Here is a 21,669-nt window from a genome sequence, read left to right on the forward strand (position 1 = left end):
GTGCCACTTCTGCCTCTTTCATCGAAAGTGTGTGCTCTTAGGAAAGTCACTGCTCCTTCTTTAAGTTTCTGTTTCTCCATGTATTCAATGTTAGAATTTTGCTAAGTTATTTATTAGGATCGTTCAACCCTAACTTACATGAGTCTGAATTATGATACTGAATCAGCATGCTTCAAAAGATCTGTAGATGGAAGCAACAAGAATCCTAGATTCTCTTATTATAAGTAACTTTCTCCAGATGTGGTGAAATGTTTAAATGTTTAACTGACTGAGAAGACAACCAATCTGTATTATTTTCTCCTCCCTCCCACTTAGGAAGGGAGCCCAGTTAGAAACATGTTTGTCTGTGAGGCAAGGTGTCTTGTGTGGCTGAGAATTCATAGCTCTTATATAGGACTGTGGAGTATTAACTTTGAGTAGGCTCCTTGGACTCAACCTATTGCTGTTTGAGGAGGTATCATGAAAACACACTAAAACTACTTGGAAATAAACATTATCTGTTTAAATCTGTCACCTTGACAGGATCTTAAAGAACAGAGACTAAATTGATGTGTTATATTAAGTCTAGCATGACCTTGAACAACTGGTTTTATAAGGTTGGTTATTGTGGGTGTCACCAGTATATAAAGTAAGCTGCATCTCCACGGGTTCAGTCCTAGAGCACCAGCTGGTGAGCAATGCACAGTGAAGACTTGTAACCAACATATATCATGAAGATAGCCACAGTGCCAATACTTCTGACCCTGGCTCTTTGCCTCAAACAAGGTGAGCAATTTACATGTAATCTAAGCCTCTTGCCACATATTACAAAGCCCTGGGCAGAGACCTGTCTCCTTCCTCTTGCCCAGTATTGAAAATATTCAATATTATATATGTATATGTAATTCTGAAATATCTTGCCAGACACAGTTTTAAAGAATTATATATGTGGCTTTATAACTATGTTTTGTTATCTTTTGAAATGGCAAGTAGTTTGAGATCATCTGAATTTTATCCATAAGAAATTGTTTTACTAATTAATAATATATTAGTTCTAAAAGATTCATCTTCCTCTTTACCAAGCATTTCAATTCACACTGATATGAATTGTATATATTATATACACAATATCAAGCATATCAATTCATACTGATAAGAATTGTGTATATAGTAGATATTTAAAATTTAGATGTATATTATATATATTTAATACCATATTTATAAACAAAATATTTAAAAATTAAATTTAACCATTGTCTTATTTTAAAACAATAGTGCCTTCTAATTTTTTATTTTTGTGTTTTCATATCCTAAATGAATTGAAGGTTTTTCTCCTAGAAAGTAAGGGACTTTTGTGGAAGCTAGGAGGTAGGTTTTTATATTTGGTACTTGATTTGAAGGGGATACAGATTTCCTAGAGTTATCTTGCTCTGAAACATTTACAGTTTTTAAAAAGAAACCTAAGATGGACAGTCAGGATATCATTATACACAAATTATTCCCACTTTCTTAAAATAAATGTATAGGTACAAAAAGGAATCTGTTAATGAGGGAGTGTAATAGTCTGTGATTTTAATGAATCTTAATTTTTATTAGCTCTCTAATTTTTGTAGCTGTACTAAGGAGGCGGTGTTACCAAAATTCAGAAAATTTGTGTTATGTGTATATATGATATATACTTTATGCTAATATAGTTTTAAATTATAACTGATATGATATAATTGATATTTGTTATAATTTTAACAAATACTTTGCTGTGAAAGAATTTTTTAGAAATTAGATATTTTGAGGGTGTCGGAAAGCATAATAATATTATTTTCCAAAGTAATTAGATCTTTCTGAATGTGTATACTGATCTCTTGGTGTAATACCCTCATTTTATTTGCCATAGTAAGTTTTAATGTGTTCAAAAATAATTTGTGGTTTTGTAACATATTATCGTTAAAATAAGCAAGGCACTGTACTGAGTGAACCGTTTGTTTTATTTATTAAATATTTTATATTCCCTTAACTTTGGTTTTTGTATTTTTGTCCCAGATGCTGCCAGTAAGAATGAAAATCAGGTTAGTCCTGCTTTTTTTCTGTTCTTTGAATGCATTCCAAGATCTCTAAAGAAAAACAGTTTGTGGCCAACACCTTAATGTTGATAATGCAGACATATTATACTGATAAGTACGAATAGCTTTTGTTAAAAACACAGAAACAGGTCTTTATGAATCAAGGCATGAATCTCAGACACACACACATCAACGCGTTAATCATACTGGATATTTTTAAGAGGCGATCTACCATGCTAACGGAGTGCTTTAAAAGTCCATAAACAAACCAGTGAGTTAATATTGTTCATTTTAACACCTGAAGAAGTCATGACACACATGGGAAGCAGAAATAAGTTTTCTTGTATTATTATTTCAAAAGGGGTTGTCTGTATCTTGAATATGTCAGTGTATACATCTCATTCAATAAATATTTATTGAGCATCTATCATGCTTCAGACCTTGTTTGAAATGCTGGATATATTCAAAAGTAAAGGAAATAGACAAGAACTCTGCCTTCATGGAATGTATAGCTTAGTGGAGAAAAACAGACACGTTAATAAGTAAATTAGTAAAATATATAATATGTTAAATGATGATTAGTGCTAGGAGAAAATTAAAGTAGGATGCAAGCTAGGAATTTCTGGGGATGGAGGTGGTATCACTTCTTCTTGGGATAGTCAGGTAAGTTCTCTCTGAACTTAACATTAGAACAAGGACCTGAAAGTGTTGAGAGAGTGAGTCATGAAAATATTTGCAGTTTATAGCAGACCAGGCAGAAGCACCTGTCATGGCAGATGCCCTGACTCAGGAGAGGACTTTATCACTTCTTTCTTAGAGGTCTTTTGTTTGAGAAATGAACGAATTATTTTCCATAGAAGTTGAACTTTTTATCTATTTGAAAAAAAAGTTAAGTTACACACACACACACAACTATGCCATTAAAAGGGTGCTAGGTATGTAGCAAATATTTGCTATGACTCTTAAAAGCCATAAACACTAAAATAATAGAACAGTAAAACAACACTGTTCTACAATGAAACTCTTAGAATCATGGTTTAAACACTCTCTTGCTTAGTTTATTATAACTTTTTTTTTTTTTCAAAAAAGAAACTTCTTACAGGAATGTTATAGAGAATTTCATCATAACCTCTAAGATTTCATCTGTTCGCTGATTAGGGAGCAGTTCAGAAACTTCTAGAGTACAAGTAGAGTGATACGGTAGAGTAGAGAAAAAGGCAGGATTTAGGGGAAGCAAAGAGCATGCTCACTTGGATGTTTTATACTGGCAAAAAGAAGGGCATTGCGTAAATTTCATTTTTCATTAAGCCATAATTTTTTTCAAAGTATATGATAATGGGTGGTGATTTCGACAGATATTTCAAATTTTGCATTGAAACTTTTTATGCCATTAAACTAAAAAAATAAATGTTTTAAAACCATAAATTTAACCACCTCTTATGCTGGCATAAGCAAGAAGAATGTACAAAAGTAATGATTTCTCTGGAAATATTTCTAATCACAGTCCTTGGATATTTTGACAGAAATAAAAACTATTGAGTTTGTCTTACTTATAATGCTGGAATTTTTATTTTCCAAGTTCAGTTTCTTGAGTTCTTTCTAGTACCGTAAATGCTTGTAAAATGTTATAAACATGAGCTAGAAGAGCACAGAAAAGTACCATAGTAATCTGCAAGAATCTTTACCATATATTTGTCATCACAGAGGGTTATTATAAAGCCCGAAGCAAGTTCATTAGTGCTCTAACACAGAGAAGGAGTAATGCCAGCTCCTGGGACATTTTGTTATGATGTCTTGGATGATAACAGTGAAGGAAACAGGAAAGGCTTGGCCCTAGAAGACTTCGTTTTTTCTGAGATATGGAGAAAACACAAACAACAGCATCAATAACCAAACAAAATGAACCAAAGCCTAGAAGTTAGACTGCAAGTAAACAGTTGCTGGAAAGTCATCTCCCTGCCTCAGGATGCAGTTTTGTCAAAATGTGCTCCTGTTTCAAGCCTCTCTATTATGGTAATTGGCAAGATATTACAGTTTTCCCAGAGAAAAATCCAGCATCTACTTTTTAATTTTACAAACTTTTCCTGTTTTTTAACTCAGAAAAATAGCACTGAGCTTTATCTTAACAAATTAAACACTGTGAACAAGTTTCTTACCCTACCCTCTAGGACTTGGTCGTCCATTTAAAAAAAAAAAAAAAAAAAGTGGATCTTTGTAGGAATTAAGTACTCATCTAATTGTGACATTGGAAAAGTCCAATTCAGGATATATTCTGATTAATAATGTCCTTATTCAATTAACCACTAAAGACTATTTCAATCTTCATTTCAATGTTCTCGTGAATCTTTGTTTTAAATACTTTCTTTAAAATCTACTTCACAAGGGATAGATTTCTATTACAAAGACACGAGACTCTACTCAGATTCTATGACAAAGTTTCTGTCTACACTATAGAATTGTTATATCTGGCAGGCCAAACAATAACTTGCAATGTTGGCATAAGATAATATAGAATCAGAGACCAGATTCAGATCTCAAGAGGCCCAGTTGTCAGTCTGTTGTCAGAAATTATTACTGTGCTACTCAGATAATATCTCTGGGTGGTGATAAATAATCTTAGAGATATTTTAGTAGGTCATCTTTAGCGAATTTCCCAGGGTTGGTCTCTGACATTATGTAGTTATTCTTTTCACCATTAATCCTTCTGCAAATGCTACTGGCTATCTCCCATGTTTAAAGGGGCTAGGTTATCTACATCATTATCTATTAGATGGTAAGTAACATTTCGTCAAGGATCTTTCTGCCTATTTACTGTTATACCTATGGCACCTGGCAAAGTATAATAACTTCATAATAAGTGCTTGTCGACTGATTGCATGATTATTATAAAGATTTACAAAGCTGAATAGAATTCTATAATCAATCCTTTGAAAGAGATTGTATTTGTCAGAGTTAGAGCAAAGACTTGATTTAATTTTTTTCTGATACAAGCATCTTGAAGCAAGATTTTAGTTTTTGCAAAATCAAAACAGAACAAAACTTAAAAAAAGACGTCACCTAAAGGTCCAGTGGATTTTCAAAACTAGTAGGGAATATAAAGTATTTTAAATAATAGAATAGGTGGAAATAAGGACAGTGGACAGATCTTTAAAAATGAGAGAATTTTTTAATTCATTTATTAATTTAGTATATTTTATTGAAAAACTACTATATGTCACTCACTCTTTTTTAGGAGCTTAAAATCAATGATGCGTTTGCTCTACCTAGTAAAATATTATTCAAAATGATTTCCTCTCTCCTTTCTAAATTTGGTACTGTGCTCTCATTGGCATTTACAAAAAGAACGCCAAAACCAAGAATAGCACACTGTGTCTTGAAGGATGTCACACAAAAATAGCAAAATAATAGTTCTAGAGAACATGCTTCAAAATAAAAGAACAAAATGAATGAAAGAAAAAGATAGGAAAATTTAATTAAATGAGTTTGGGGAAAATTGCGGTATTTCCATAGATTCATAAGGTTTGATTCTGGTGCTAGTGACAGTGTTGATGGTGACGGGGGTGATTGTAGTTGGGGTTGGGGTGGGAGGACTAATTAAGAAAAGAATACAAATTTGAAAATATGAAATGGCTAGGGCTGTCCCGGGATGTGAAGAGCCTGGAAACTTAAGCTTCATTAGCTTGTAGTAAGTCAGTCCATTTGTGTTCATAAGATATTTGTCAGTGGATCTGAGGTTTATTTCAGAAGAGGAGCTAGTCTAGAAATATCTTTTTAAAACATATATGACCAAGGAATCCTTTTTTCAACTTTTAACTGTTTTTCAACTTTTTAATTTAGTGACTGTTAGCATTTCTAGGAGCTGGTGTCTTGCAGTACATCCTTTGGGGTACATGGGCAGAGGGCTTTATGGTTTTCAGTGCTCACGTACTTCGTCTCAGTCTTCCAGCAACTTTTTATAGTCCTTTTTTACAACATATTACGACATGTTGTGTTCTAGGTATTTTACATGTGCCATCAACATATCCCAGTAGTCCAGTAAGGACAACAGCAACAAAAGCAACAACAAAAATAATAAAGGAGGAGGAAGAGGAGGAGAATCTACTTATTAAATATCTACTATGTATCAGGCATTCTTTGAGGGCTTTACATACTTGTAATATTTAATCCTCAGAAACCTGGGAAATGTATATATTTATATCCCTTATTTTACAGGTAGGATAAGTGAGCCTTCGAGAAGTTAATTTCCTGAGGTTAATGGGCTTGTAAATGAGGACCCTGGAGTATAAACTCAAGTCTTTTGACTCCAACTCCCTTGTTCTTTCCGTTTCACTAATTGTTTTAGATGAATGCTCATTATGTGAATTTGCAGTCTCCAATAAACCATTCAGAGTCACTATTTTTGTTTGTATTATTTGTAGCAACTGAGCAAATGAATATCTTCCATATAAAGGTGGGTAGCGGTTATTAAATAGTATTGCTCAAGGAAGTTCTTAGAAGGTAAAGTCTTGCTTTAATGAGGTTTCAGTAAACACAACTTTTTTTTCATCTTTCCTTCAGGAAACATGCGATGAATTTCGGGTATTGATGAAAAATGGGAAGTTATTCTGTTCCCAGGTTAAAAATCTTCAAATCCCCGATGGAATAACGTTCCTTAAGAGATGTGCAAAGTGCAAAATAATACTGTGAGTTAAGATTCTCTTTATTCCAGGTGTTTGAGTTACCAGCTGTTCTCCGAACTAGTAAATGTATTCTTATTTTCTGGCAATTATATTATTCTAAATATAAGTGGTTAAATAAAAATTCTTCATAGATCACTCTAGCACCTCTGATCAGATGAAGTTGGATAAGTGCCACCCACCTAGAAAGATTTTAATAGTCGCTCAAATAAGACTCCAAAACGCCCCAAAAGGCCCAGTATTAATATCTTATGTAAATCTTAATAGTCTTTTGAGAATGTAGTTCCAATTAGAGTTTCCTCGCTCTGGAAAAAAAAAATAACAATAATTTAAGAAAGGAAGTCACATTTCTTAGGCCTGTTAAGACCTGACTGTGTTATACCTTAGGGACTGAGAAAAGCTCCTTGGGGACGATGCCAAACTTTCCTTGTGGCAGCCAACCAATAGAAGAATTTACGCAGGATACACCCTGCCTCTGTGAGCTGCCAGTGTCTTCAGACATCTGGGATTATGCCAGGATGAGGTAGACTAAAGAGTTGACTGGAGCTTCCCATTACTTATAACTCAGAATTAGTATTCTGGAAGTTAACCAACATCACTGCAATGCTTTTTAACTTGATTTCCTTTTCTCCAATGACATCCCAAAAAGTGGAAGAAGGCTTGAGTTATCCATGGCAAATCCTCAAATCAAAGTGTCTCTATTTGTTTTTGAACAAGGAGGTCATTCTCAATTTCTGAGCATCATCAAAACTTCAACACTGTTACCAAGCCCATACTAAGCTTACCCACTTAAGATAATTATGTGATAATTAGCTTTTTAAATGCCAGGCTGGTATGTGTCAGTGGATTTAATTTGACACAGTCAATAATATTGGGATAATGAAGTGCTGCTTCTAGTGAAGAGACTGTGGGATGATGAAGGGAGGCAGGGCAAGATTTAGGGTGGAGAAAGCCCAAGGAAGGTTGAAGAATCCTTTCTTAATCATTTGAAAGCTGAATGTAAACCAGCAGATATATTATTTACTATAAAGTTTCCTTCTTATTATGTAGGATGTTTTGATAGTAGACTGAAACTATGAATATAATAAATTTACTGAAAACTAATTTAAAACAAAAATAAATTGATTTGATACACTTCGAAATCACTCACTCAATTGTTATTTTTATTATCTATATAAATTATGTTGGTTTTTTAATCTGGAAAAAAGAAGAATGTATGAGACATAAAGAGTTATCTGCAAATTGCTAAATTTACCCTGTGGGTCCTTGGAGGTTGGAACCGGAACCAAAACAGGTAGATTTGGGTTCAATGTGAATATGGTCTTTCAAAGAGAGCATTCCAACAATGGCACAGGTAGCTTTTAGAGTTGGTGACCACCAGGATGTTAAAAGTATTTAAGGGGGTTGTCTGTTACGCAGTTAAAGGTAGATTCTTGCCTTCAATAGAACCATGTTTGAGATATTTTTAAGCACTAAGGAAAGATTTGCGGTACCTCTAGACATCCCTCCACTCCTGACATGCCAGGTTGGGCAGAGGGGAACAGTCAGATTAAGTTTACTGTGTATGCTGTTATCCCTAAGTGTTGGGCAAGCATGTCTAAGCTATGTGGTTCCTTGCTCTCTTCCAGGGAAGAAGAAGTGCAATCCCAGAAAAGGGCTAGGCATTTAGGAAGAGCCATCAGAGCCACAGCCCCAGCAAAGGTGAGACTATTTGGAGTCAATTTGCCATATTTGCTTTCGAGGTTATATTTGACTCTATGTAGAATTGTTTATTTCCCAATTACTAGGTCCTACATGAGGTGAAGCCAACTTCTAAGAAGGAAGGGAACATGGCGAAGTCCACGGGTGGGCTAAATATCTCATACAGCTTGTTCATAACCTAACTCTCTGAAAACACTTTGGGCACTGGCAGATGCAAAGAGGTGAAATAGGCCAGTGTGATTGATGTCTGTCTTCCATGGCCATTTCTCATTCCTCCTGTCCTGTCTTAACTCCAAAAAGCCTTCATGGGATTGTAGAACTAAGTTCACATCTCAGAGTTCTTAATTATTGTTTATGTCACTTGGACAATTTATGTATCTCTGGGTCTCAGTCTTTTCATCTGTGAAATGAAATGTGGATCAAATGAGAAACCAAGTTTAAAAAGCCAGATAGTGTTTGACCTGTGTTAGTAGGCGTTCGATTCATTTTATTTCCTTTCTTATCTCCTTTTACTGCCTACCGTATATCTTTCTTAATACCTACAGAATTCTCCTAATTCGATAAGAGTTGCTTGTTTCTACCTATTTTCCAGATTGGGATTTAGGCCACTATTTGTTTGAAAAAAGTGAAAAAAAATATTTTTAATAAAAAATGTTATGAAAGAAAGTGCACAGATGCAACCCACCATTCCACTTGACAAATATTTTTTATGCATACAAAAATTTTTATTTATACAAAAAAAAAAAACAAAAATTCTAGGCCCCGATTGGGGAAAATTTTTGGCCTACTATGTTTCACAATAGTTATTGACAAAGCTGGGGCTATCACCAGGTATTCTGACAAATACTCAGGATAATACAAGCAAATGATGTTACTCCAGGTCTCCTATGTAGCTTCTTCTCCAATATCTTTTTTTCTCTTCCTCCTTTCCTGTCCCTAACACATAATTAAAATGATCTGTCAGGGCAGCCACACCCAAATTGCTTTAAGGTCCCTGCTCTAACCAAGCTGCCATCTTCCTTGTCAGTGTCACTCAGGAATGTGTGAGAACCTCAACCTCCGCAGAAAATCTAGTCAACTAAATTCTTTGCCTGGGCTCAACCAGTTTCACTTTTAAAACAGTAACACCCTCACCACTCAATTAGTCAGTCTGCAAATCCTTTGTCTGAGCAAAAGGGAACTGCTTCTGTGTTCTACAAAATCTGTGGGGGTCAGAAAATTTTACTAGTAACTTTCAAATCTGCCTTTATTTGTCACATTTGGAGAGCAGCTCATTCTGTGAGATTTATTCTTCCCCTTCTCCTCTTCTTTTTCCTTTATGAAAAACTGATAAGTCAATAGTGTTTAAAAATTCAAAATATAAGCAAATGACATAAAAATAAAATACACATACCTCCCAAACCTAACAGACTTGCTATTTAAAAAATATTACTGGTCCAATGTTTTCATATGTAGACCACATTTACTGAATTTTAATTAAGTAGGATTTTTAAGAAATAAAATTACAGAATTTTAAGACATCTTCACTTCTCTGTTAACATTTTATGCCTGAGTATTTTCACACCTAGGCAAAGTTCTTACAGAGGCATGATTTGCTTCCTAGGAAACCACTTACTTATAAGTGAAGGCAATTAATGTTTGGCTGTGTGTGTTTCAGGTAATTTCTGTCTTTAAATAGATTCATGCAATTATACCATGCTTTTGTTGGTATTTTTCTCTCTACTATAAATGAGAAAAATCTACCTACTTTTTATGCTTAGATTTCTCCCATCAAAAATTAACCCTGACACTCAAAATAAGGTGATCTACCTGTTCAAGATTTTTCCTCCGATAGACATCCTTTTTCTCTTCCATCATCAATTTCTTCTTCACTAGTATGTTATTCTTTCACCTCCCAACTCTGATATCCGATCCATAACTAAGTCTTGTTAGGACTGTTTATAAAGTATATCCCAAATTTGACTCCTTTTTACCATTTCTATTTCTACCATCTCAGTCAGATTCTTCATAATTTCTGATATCTAATATATTCAGCCCATGCAGAGACATTTGTTTGTTAATTGGCTGATTGATTCATTCAGTGTTTCTCATTGATTTAGGTTGCCAGCTTTGTAAGATATAAGTTCATATGTGTTTATGTGTGTTTCTGAGTTCTCTATTCTGTTCATATTAGTTTATTGCTTTAATAACTAATGAGGCAAGTTTCCTTTTTTAGTTCATCATATTTAAAGTTGATGTACCTATGCATATTTTTTTCATATATTTATTAGAAATTTAAAAAACTGCTGAGTTTTTAGGATATTCAACTTGAGTTCGGGAACCCAAGGTGATTAGGGATACAAAGGATTTATAAGTTAATTTGAGTAAAATTGGCTTTTTATAATATTAACTTGCCCAACTTAAAAGCACAGAATACCTTATCATTAATTTCTATAATTTCTGTGTACTTAAGAAATTTATAAAGTATTCTCTATAGTGATTTTTATATACTTTGCTAATATCTAGAAAATTTGTAAATGTTTGCTATTTTGGTTGATATTTTGTTGTTTATGGTATTTCTATCTGGTTATTATTGGTATAGACAAATTTATTGCTACAGATTGATCTTATATTGGACAACTTTATGATATTTCTGTTAATTCTGATAATTTGTTAATTCTTTTGGTTTTTTCTTTTCTTGGTTGTTGATCACATTATCTGCATATAATAGGAGCAAAGAGGAGTTTTATAACTTCTCTTTCAATTTTATATTATATTATTGGCCAGAATCTAGAGTTCAGTATTTGAATATTAGTGATGATAATGAATCAAAATGCCTTTCTCTGGTATTTCTAAAGTTTCTCCATTAAGTATAATATTTACTGTAGGTGTTTTTCTATAAACTTTAGCAAGTTTAGAAAGTTTCTTTATAGTCTTAATTTTCTGAATATGTTTTGATCATTTTCAAATGCCTTCTCTGCAACTATTGAAATAATTTTCTGATTTTTTTCCTTCAGTCTATTAATGTAATAAATTTCTTGATAAATTTGCTAATGTTAAACAATTATTGTTTTCTTAGCATAAATCATGCTTAACCATATATTTTTAATATATCGTTGAATTTGAATAGTTAGCATTTTATTTAGAAGACTTGAAACTATTTTCATAAGCAAAATGAGTCTACACTTTTTTCTTTTTAATTATTCTTGTTTGGTTTAAGAATCAATAGACAATTACTCTGAGCAGTGGCATTTCAGGCTCTGGCTGAATAAGAAGGTCAGCAAATCTTTTCCTCAAAATGCAACTGTAAATCTAGGCAATTGACCAAAACAATCGTAGGACTCTGGAAATTGATGAGCTGCCTATGTCAATCTAATGAGCATTAAAGCTTGAAAAACTGCTAAACATTGGATTCAAACAATGGGAATTTGCAGTATTCTTGCTTAGGGATACTGCCATCTCACCCCTGTTGCTTGCTTGGCATGGAGGGCCTACCAAAGCAGGGAAGGCTGTGAGAGTCAGCAACTGCACTTCCCTTGTTGAAAGGGGCTTACATAATCTGAGCAAGTGGGCAACAATCATACTCAGAGCTGTTTTCAGTGGAAGTCATAACCTTCATTAAGAGTAAGGAGAATGGCCTGAAGTTGTAGCATGGTTGATTGAGGAAAACATATTTTTTGGCTGAGTTTTCACACATTGCAGCAGAGGCCAAAGTGGGACCAAGCAATTCATAATCCTGGCCAACCATAAGGTTATGCACAATCACTTAGAAGACATTTAAAAAATTCCAGTGGAAAACAAATGCTGATGTAGATGTAAAAATGGCCTGAACTTTGAGCGCCCTCTCAATACACTCAGGCCCATCTGCAGAGGGTGGAAACCTTACTGGCTTGAGGTGTTTGAGCAAAAACTGTGTCAATCGTTGGCCTATCACTAAGTTATACAGATATAGGGGAAAAAACTAGAAAGCCAGGCTAAAAAAACAAAACAAAACTATAAATACTTTCTTAATGACACATCAATAGCTGCACACTATGGGAGAGCAAGAAATCAGAAAAATACAAACAAAAACGAAAAATCAAAAATAATCTTTATAGTAAAATAATAGTTCTGAATCTCTATACTATATTATCCAAAATGTTCAGTTTTCAACAAAAAAATATGAAATATGCAAAGTAATTGGAATGTATGACTCATATACAGAAAAAAAAAGTCGATGGAAACTGTTTGAAGATTTAAAGAAAAATATGAATAAAAGAGATTTTCAGTGAAAAAGTATATATTTGAGATAGAACAATGGTTCTAACAATAATTCAGGACTTAACAGGTTTCAGCTAAAGCAGTGTACAGATATATGTATCTCAAATAGAAATAGGAAATTCTGGACTTGAGGAGCACAATAACTCAAATGAAATATTCAGTAGAGAGGCTTAAAAGTAGCTTTGAGATTGCATAAAAAAGAAATAGTAATGTGTAGAAAGATCAATATGTTAACAATGGAGGTATAGAGAGAAAAATACTGATGAAAAATAAACAACTTGTGATAACAATAAGCTTGCCAATACAACTAGGAATACCAGAATTAAAGCAGAAAAAAATATTTGAAGAAATAATGGCTTAAAATGTGTCAAATTTGATGAACAAAATTAATCCTTGCATTCAAGAATTTCAAGTCCCATATAGGATAAATTCAAGGGGAGCCACACCTAGGCTCATCATGAAAAATGTTAAAATTAAGATAAAATTTTTAAAGTGTCAAAAGAAAAGTGACATAGTCTATATACAGTTTATAATTAACCACTGATTTTTCATCTAAAATAATGAAGACTAGAAGGCAATGAAATGATGCATATGAAATATGCTCAAAATGATGAAAGAAAAAAAATTTATATCTACCAAAATTTTTCTATAAAAATTAAGACAAATAAAGATATCCTGATATCAGTGAAATCTGAGAGAATTTGTTGCTACAAACCTGATTTAGATGTAGTAATGGATTAATATGAAGTACTCTAAAAATAGATTTTTAAATTTTCACCTTCTTTTAAAAATATAATATTGTATGAAGCAATAATTTTAATACTATTTTATTGGGTATATAGCTATTATATATAATAACTATAGTGCAAAGAAGGATGGAGGAAATAGCTATACTGGGGAAAATTGTCTATATTTTATCAGAGTTCAGTATTACTCTGTCGTAAATTGTGATAAATTAGAATGCATATTGTAATCACTAGAGTAACTACAAAAATGACATATATAATAAATATATAAACTACAAAAAAATTTTAAAAACATACTAAAAATATTTAAGAAGGCAGTAGTAGATAAAAAGACAAGAGCATGTTGAAAACAAATAGAAACATAGCAAATACAAATATAACCATATTAATAATTATGTTAAATGTAAATGATTTAAACATCCCAATCAAAAGGCAGAGATTATCGTCTGATTAAAAAGCAATTATAAACTGTCTCCAATAGCTTAGATTCAAAGACACAAAGAGTTTGAAGTGATCAAAGGGTAATACCATGGCAAATATAACCATAAGAGAGCAGGATTTCTATATTACTATCTGACAAAATAAACATTAGGACAATATTATTAGAGACAAATAAGGGCATTTTATAATTTTAAAAGTATCAGTATATCAGAAGATTAAAGAATTATAAATATGTATGAACCTACTACCAGAAGCTCAAAACATGAAATAAAATATGCTATAACTAAAAGAAAAATACACAATTCAACAACAATAGTTAGAAATTTTAATATGCTGCTAGCAAAAATTGACAGAACTAGACAAAATATTACCAAAGAATATTGAACACTATCCATTAACTAAACCTAAACTGAAATATAAAAAGTGCTCCCCCCAATGATTGCAGAAGGTACATTCTATTCAAATAATAGTAGAACTTTCTTTTAGATAGATTACATAGTAGAATATAAAATATTATCTCAATAAATTAAAAAAGAATTAAAGTTATATAAAGTATATTTTCTGACAACAACAGAACTGAATACACAATCAAAAAAGAAAAAGAAAAGAAAAGAAATTATGGAAGTCCCCAAATATTTAGACATTAAGAAACTTACTTCTAAATAACTGATGGATCAAAGAAACAATTGTAAGAGAAATTAGAACATAATTTGAACTGAATAAAACCCAAAACACAATGATTCAAGACTTACAGGTTTCAGCTAAAGCAATGTGCAATCATCTCTTGTTGGTATCCATGGGGAAATGATTCTAGAACACCCCACAGATACCAAACTCTGCAGATGCTCAAATCCCTGAGTAGGTCTTCTGTATCTGTAAGTTCCACATCCTTGAAGTTAACATAAACAGTGCCAATTGTAGAGAGATTTAAATACCCTAGATGAGAAAAGAAGAAAGGTCACAATTTAATAATCTAAATTTCCACAAAAAGAACAAACTAAACCCCAAGCAAGCAGAAGAAAGGACATAATGCTTAGAATAGAAATCAATAAAATACAAAACATAAAAAATAGAAAAAAAAATAAATCCAAAAGTTGTTTATTTGAAAAGATCAAGAGGCTGACAAACCTTTAGACAAATTGACCTAGAAAAAAAAAGAGAGAAGACAATAATTACCAAAATCAGAAATGAAATCTGAGATGTCAATATACATCTTAGAGAAATCAAATAATTATAATGGAATATTATGAACAAATTTACACCAAAAAAGTAAGCAACTGAGATGAAATGGACAAATTCCTAGAAAGAAATTAATTACTAAAAACTGATCCAAGAAGAAATAGAAATCAAAATAAACTTATAGCAAGTAAAATAATTAAATTTATAATTAGATTAAAAAAAAAAAAAAAAAAGCTTAGATCCAAGTGACTACACTGGTGATTTCCATCAAATACTGAAAGAAGAAATAATACCAATCCTTTACAGATCTGTTTAGGAAATAGAAGAGGCGAAAACACTTACCAGCTCATTCTGTGAAGCCAGTATTATTCTGATACAAAACCCAGTGGAAGATATCACAAATACAGAAAACTACTAATAAATATCTCTTATAAACATAGATGAAAAAATTTTTAACAAAATATTATTGAACAGGATTCATGACATAAAAAGGATCAAACCATGACCAAGTGGGAATTATTCTAGGAATTTAAGTCCACTTCAGCAGAAAATCTAATACATCAAATTGATAGAATAAAGGACACAATCACATGATCATTTCAATAGATGAAGAAAAAAGCACTTAACAAGATCTAACACTCATTTAAGATAAAAATTGACACCAAAAAACTACCAATAGACAAAATTTCTCAGCTGGTAAAAGGCATTTATGAAAAATCTGCAGCTAATATACTTAAAGGTTAAAGAGTGAATACCTAGGCCTTAAGACTGAGAAGAAAGCAAATTTACAGAGTCAGAAAGTTCAGTGCTTGCCTCAGGCAGGAGCTGGGAGCTGAGATTAACTATAAATGGTCACAAGGGAAACTCTCGGACTGACGATAATGTTCTGAAATTGAGTTGTGATGGTATACAACTCCATACATTTACTAAAACTTATCATTTAAAATTTGTGAATAATATGCTTTCATTATATTTATATCCTAATGTTTATGGTTATTTCCAATAAACATTGCAAGTATTTTTTATTTTCATGCTTTCTTTCTTTCTCTTTTATAAGTCATGTTGGAAATCTATCCTATCAGCATTTTTGTTAATCTTCTCTATTGTTTTTTTAATCTATATCATTCATTCCTGTTTCTTTACATTTGCTCTATTGCTTATTTTATAATGGATTGAGCAATACCTAGTTCTTTAAATTTTAACTTTTTAAATTTCATGACAAGGATATTTCCCTGTATTAATGATCATTTTTACCTTGTATAATATCCTTTCTTATCCTGTTGTTTTAATATTTGAGTGCCTTTTAATTTTAATTTTTCTCTTGTGATCCATACACAATTTGATCAGATTTTTTTCAATTATCTTTTGTGTGTTTAGTACATTTATATATTTTGTTATTCCTGTCATATCAAAAGTTGGTTTTCCCAATTTTTCATACTTTGTTATCAGACTTTTTGTAAAAATTATTTTTAAAGTAGTTTCTTCCTTCCAGCTTTTTTTTAATGGTGATTTAAATGTAACATATCTTTTTTTTGTTCTTATTATGACTACTCTTAATCAAGTATCTATATTTATAGTTATCACTATTGCTAATGTATATGTATGTTTATTGTTAATATCTCTATCTTCTCCCCTAATGTGTGTTTGTCTGCTCTCAGTACATTTTGTTAAAATACCCAGAATCTCCACAATTTTATTATTGACCATATTTTAGATTTGAGTTGCTATGGTTCTTTCTCTCCATCTCTCATTGTTTTGTTTTTCATTAATTCTAAAAACGTTTCCTATTTATTCAAATAGTCTCCCTATTCTTGTTTACCCCCTTTTTGGAGACTTCTAATTTTATTTTTTATGTTTTTTTATTTTCTTTTCTATTTTAAATTAGTTTTTTTTTATGCCTTCTATGAGAGTTTTCTAATCTGATCTTCCATTTAACAAATTCATTGTGTATTTGTAACCTATTTTTATTCTTTATATTAGTTTATTTATTATTATTTAAATATTTTTATACCTCTAAATATTTTTATCTCTCTAAAGCATTATTATGCTCTCAGTAAATTGTTTTTCTACACATTCCAATAATTCTGCTTCAGTTGATACTGAATATTGTTCATATTACCATATTTTTTATGTTGTTTTACTCATCAATATACAGATATTTTTACTGCGAGATTCTATAATGGCTTTAGTTGTTTTGTTTTGTTTTTCTGCTAAAGTGAAATAATATTCAAGGCCAAGCTTTAGTCGCTTTCTCTCCTGGTGAGTGTAAGAATAAGGAAAGGGATAGGCCCAGAGCTGAAGGATCTGAAACCAGTGTTGAACACTCCAGTTTGCTGCCACTCCACTGGGACAGGACTCGATCTGGAAGCTCTCGGCAATTGTCAGCAGTGGGAAGAGTGTCCTCTGTGGGCTGTGAACCACCAGCCCTTAGGGGTCAGAGGGGGAGGAGGTGGTGTAGTAAATGCTTGCACCTGTTCTCATTACCTCCCAGCTGGGTTTTTCATCTACCCTGTCATCACCCTGCTAACACCTGTGACCTGCTATGCTGCTGTTGATTTTGCTGGTGAAAGGGCAGAGCAGTGATTGTTGAAGTTAGTGACTTTGATCAGTATTCCTGATGTTTCTAGAGTTTCTCCAGAAGTTATTTTTGAAAGAAAACCAGCAATTCTCCTGCTGTTTTCTTATGCTCCATCCTGTTTCTGTTCGTTAAACAGGACAGTTTAGTTCCTATCACAAATCCCTTGTAATGGTAGTTCTCTCTAGGCCTCGAATGTTCTTCCCTCAGATCTTTAATGGTTGGCTCTTTCCCATTAATCTCACTTCACCTCAAATATTACATTGTAGAGAAATCTTTCTTGACACTATGTTTTAAATAGCGACTCTTCTAGGTACTATCATATCGTTCAATTTTTTTTCATAGCACTATAATTTAAAGTTGTTTGTATTTATTATCTATCTCTTCCCATCAGAATGTAAGATTGTTAGATCATATATTCCATTTCTTTCTTCCTTCCTTCCTTTCTCTTTTTCTTCCTTTTCTTTCTTTTGGCATGGCAATGTGACAGTCCAGTAGAATTGAACTGTGTAATGGTTTTCGAATGTGTGATGGTTTTTAAGGAATAAATGAACAACCAGCTAAATGAAAATAACACATATGGCCATTATTTATCCTGTTTCACTCTATTTTTTACTTCTTCCTAAGCATATGACATGAATATTGGGGTATGTTCTAAGGATTTTTTTTCTATTTATTTTTTCCTTTTTAATTGTCTTCCAGAAGAGCTCGTCAATGTAATTTTCTGGTTCACAAATTTATTACATATTTATATCCATCCTAGTTGTATTTTTTGTATTGTACAACATACTAGTTCACAGGCCTATATTCTAAATGTTTCATATCTATAATGAAAATATTTTTTATTATGACAATAATGGCATCGAAATTTTATTTTCAGTGTAACATAAAGAAAAAAATCTCATTTTATTCTTTAATTTTAGATAGAAAGTAAATTCCAGTTAACTCTATACCTTTTTTAAATAGCTTATGTCACAATAGCAAGTTACTGAATAATGTTTTGTCAGTATCCATTTGATCTTCACCATAAATCTAACGTGGGTAGGGTGTGAATTCCCATTTTTCAGATGAGAAAAGTGAAGTTCAAAGAGGTGAGGTAAGTGGATGGCAGATCTGAGATTTAAACACCAGTCTTCAGTTACTACCCAGTACAGTTGTTTTTCTTCCCATACAGGTTTGTCCCTTAGTTTATGTCATATTATTACAGCAGAGATTTTGGGATTTCTCTCATTATCCCTAAAAGGTATTTAGTTTTATTGGCTTGACTGTTACTAGAGAAGACATTTAAAATAACAGTGGCAACAACAATAAATGGATATAATGTGCTAGCCACTTTTTTAAGTGCTGTACATGCATTAACAAATTTAAATCTCTTTATAATCCTCAGAGGTTGATAAAATATATGCATTTTGCAAATGAAGATACTAAAGCACAGAGCAATTAAAAATTTTTGAAATCACACAGCTAGCAAGTGACAGAGTTAGAATTATCTGGCTCTTGATCACTACCTTAATTTACAATAACAGAAACTTTATTGCAGCTTATAGTTTATAGAGAATGTTCATATCCATTATCTACTGGACCCCAATACCACTTTGGAGAGAAGAGAGGTAGGATTTGATAGAAAAACAGAATAGTACTAAGTTTCAGAAAGGTGATTTGATCTATCTCACCCTGATAGCAAGTGACTGAAATTCTTTCTTCAGAAATCTAATTATATCTCTGTTCTTGAACCATGTTTTATTAACCAAGATTTTATTAGCTCACTATGGTCTCCTTAACATGTTTTTCTTCTGCAGTGAGTTATAATTTTATGGGCTTAAAACATTAACCTAATTATGTTTCTAAGAAATATTTTATCTCTTAGTATTTTGATATTCTTTAATCATGTCTCTTGCAGTTGAATTGCGATGATTTCAAGAAAGGAGAAAGAGATGGGGATTTTATCTGCACCCTTGATAATGCAGCTGTTTGTGGCACGGACGGAAAAACGTACAGCAACAGATGTGTGCTGTGTGCTGAGAATGTGTGAGTATTCTTTGAAGCAGGCTTTCTCCCTAAAGCATTTTCTTTGTATAATTAATTACGTGACACATTTTTTATGGTCTTTAAGATAACAATCCATTTTGTGGGAGTTAGTCATCCATAAATTATTAGGACTACTTCTCTTACTACTCTTAAAGAAAAAAATATTTATAATCCTTTAGATTTTACAAAGCACTTTTGTGTGAAGTTTATATGATGGTTATCACTTCGCTGTCTCTATGAAGTAGATAGACATATAATCTGTATCTATATACATATAGACACATACACACATATACACATGCATACATACACTGTACACATTTATCTATTTATTTTCTATCTATTTCTGAATATATCCTTTCTCACAGAGAATTATTTAATTATTAAGTGCTCAGTAATTCATAGTATTAGAGTAGGTAATTGGGATTTTTAATATAAAATTTCCCATCTATACAACTTTTATCACATAGCTGAAATATCTCACTGTCCTATATTATGTACCTATTTTGGTTCTCTCTCCACCCTCAATGCTAGGTTTGGTTATTGATTGTCTTCGACCAACAAGATAGCATACCTGCTTTGCAGGTTCTGGCTTGTGACCTCAATATTGAATTGTCTGCTCTTCAGTTTTTGTAAATATGAGAACCAATGTTTGAGAAAGCTTGTAAGGAATATGATAAATACTCAGTCTTCAAGGTTCTACAAGCTTTATCCCTCCTCATAATAAGTATCTTCACCAAAACACAACTGCATTAAAGCACGTGATCCCTCACGTGACCGCATTTTCAGAAATACAATCTAAAATTTTGCCTTCGACTCTCACCTGGGTCAACATAAAAGAAACAGAAAACAAAAACAGACATCGGAAGAACATACAGGTTTTTACCAGATATGTGTTTTGTAACGCTACCGCAAGCACTGTTCATTCAGTTCCTACTGTGTCTTATGTGGGGGATCCTGTAATAGGTTCTTTAAATCTCTGGTTCAGGTGAAACTTTTCCGTTCCTAATTTCTGGTTTACTTCTTTTATTGTACAGTGAGGGTTACACTGCTCGTTGGATTTCTTTCTTAGCTCTGTCTACTAGAAGATTGGAGTAACATTAGAATTCAACTTTGTTTTGTTTAGTTTTCCTCAGCTATCTTTCGATATAACTTTTTTCTTATCACTTTTAACTACTTAGTTTTTTCTTTATATTATTTTTATTGAATTTTTATTGTTATACCAATGCTATCATTGTAACCAGCCTTATCTTTTTAAACAGTAAGAAGTGTATCTTACATTTGCAGTTCTGTATTTTCAGATATGCTTTAAAACTCTATTAGGCTGAATAAAATTAATTATTAGGACTTTAAGTACTTTCCATGAAAAAAATAAAATGTTAGTTAGCATAACCTAAGTGAAGAATGGTATAAGAGGATGCTAGATACTATAAACTTGAATTTGTTTATTTAAAACAATGAAAACATCAAAGGCAACAAAATTCCTTGGGGGGCATCTGGTATCTAGATACAAGTTTCCTTTTTGCCATGCTTCTGATATGAATCCCCTCTGGACATAGCGGGAAAAATACTGGAAATGATATTTATAGGTTTCACTATTATCAGGCTATCAATGTGAATCCATTCTGTGGACTCCAAGTTATAAACATAGGCTCTCATTAGAAAGCATTAAGTAAAAACTGCAATGGGATATCTGTTTTCAAGAACAAAGGAGAAAAACAATACATTTGAATGATGAGAAGTTCTGTGATACTAAACCATCATGTACTCTTTCAATTCCAGTAAAACCAGGTCCCAAGTTGGCATAAAAAATGAAGGAGAATGTGAAAACAGTAATCCAGAGCAGGTGAGGACAACTGTCAGAGGGGCGGGAAATATCGGGGGGCTGACTTCTAAGAGAAAGAAGATGCTTTCCTTTTCGTTTTTGGTGGGGTGTTTGGAAGGAAGTAATTCTTGCTGTACTCGAAATGAGATATGCTTGTTTAAAGGAAAAGTAGTAGATCATTTCAGAAACTGGAGCAGGTTACTTTGTCTTTAGACTTTCAGCT

General features: G+C 32.4%; 1 protein-coding gene across 1 annotated transcript in view; it reads left to right on the top strand.

The window, feature by feature from the left end:
• The window catches only part of SPINK5 (serine peptidase inhibitor, Kazal type 5), a 119,394-nt gene that overhangs the window by 51,431 nt on the left and 46,294 nt on the right, over positions 1-21,669 (top strand). Inside the window, exons 5-10 of the mRNA XM_025043161.1 lie at positions 654-765; positions 2,017-2,042; positions 6,594-6,718; positions 8,341-8,413; positions 19,494-19,621; positions 21,404-21,467. Of these exons, the coding sequence (XP_024898929.1) occupies positions 711-765; positions 2,017-2,042; positions 6,594-6,718; positions 8,341-8,413; positions 19,494-19,621; positions 21,404-21,467 (471 nt within the window). The 5' untranslated portion in view covers positions 654-710. The remainder of the gene's footprint in view (positions 1-653; positions 766-2,016; positions 2,043-6,593; positions 6,719-8,340; positions 8,414-19,493; positions 19,622-21,403; positions 21,468-21,669) is intronic.

The sequence above is a fragment of the Pteropus alecto genome, unplaced genomic scaffold (assembly GCF_000325575.1).
Source record: "Pteropus alecto unplaced genomic scaffold, ASM32557v1 scaffold40, whole genome shotgun sequence".
NCBI lineage: Eukaryota > Metazoa > Chordata > Mammalia > Chiroptera > Pteropodidae > Pteropus > Pteropus alecto.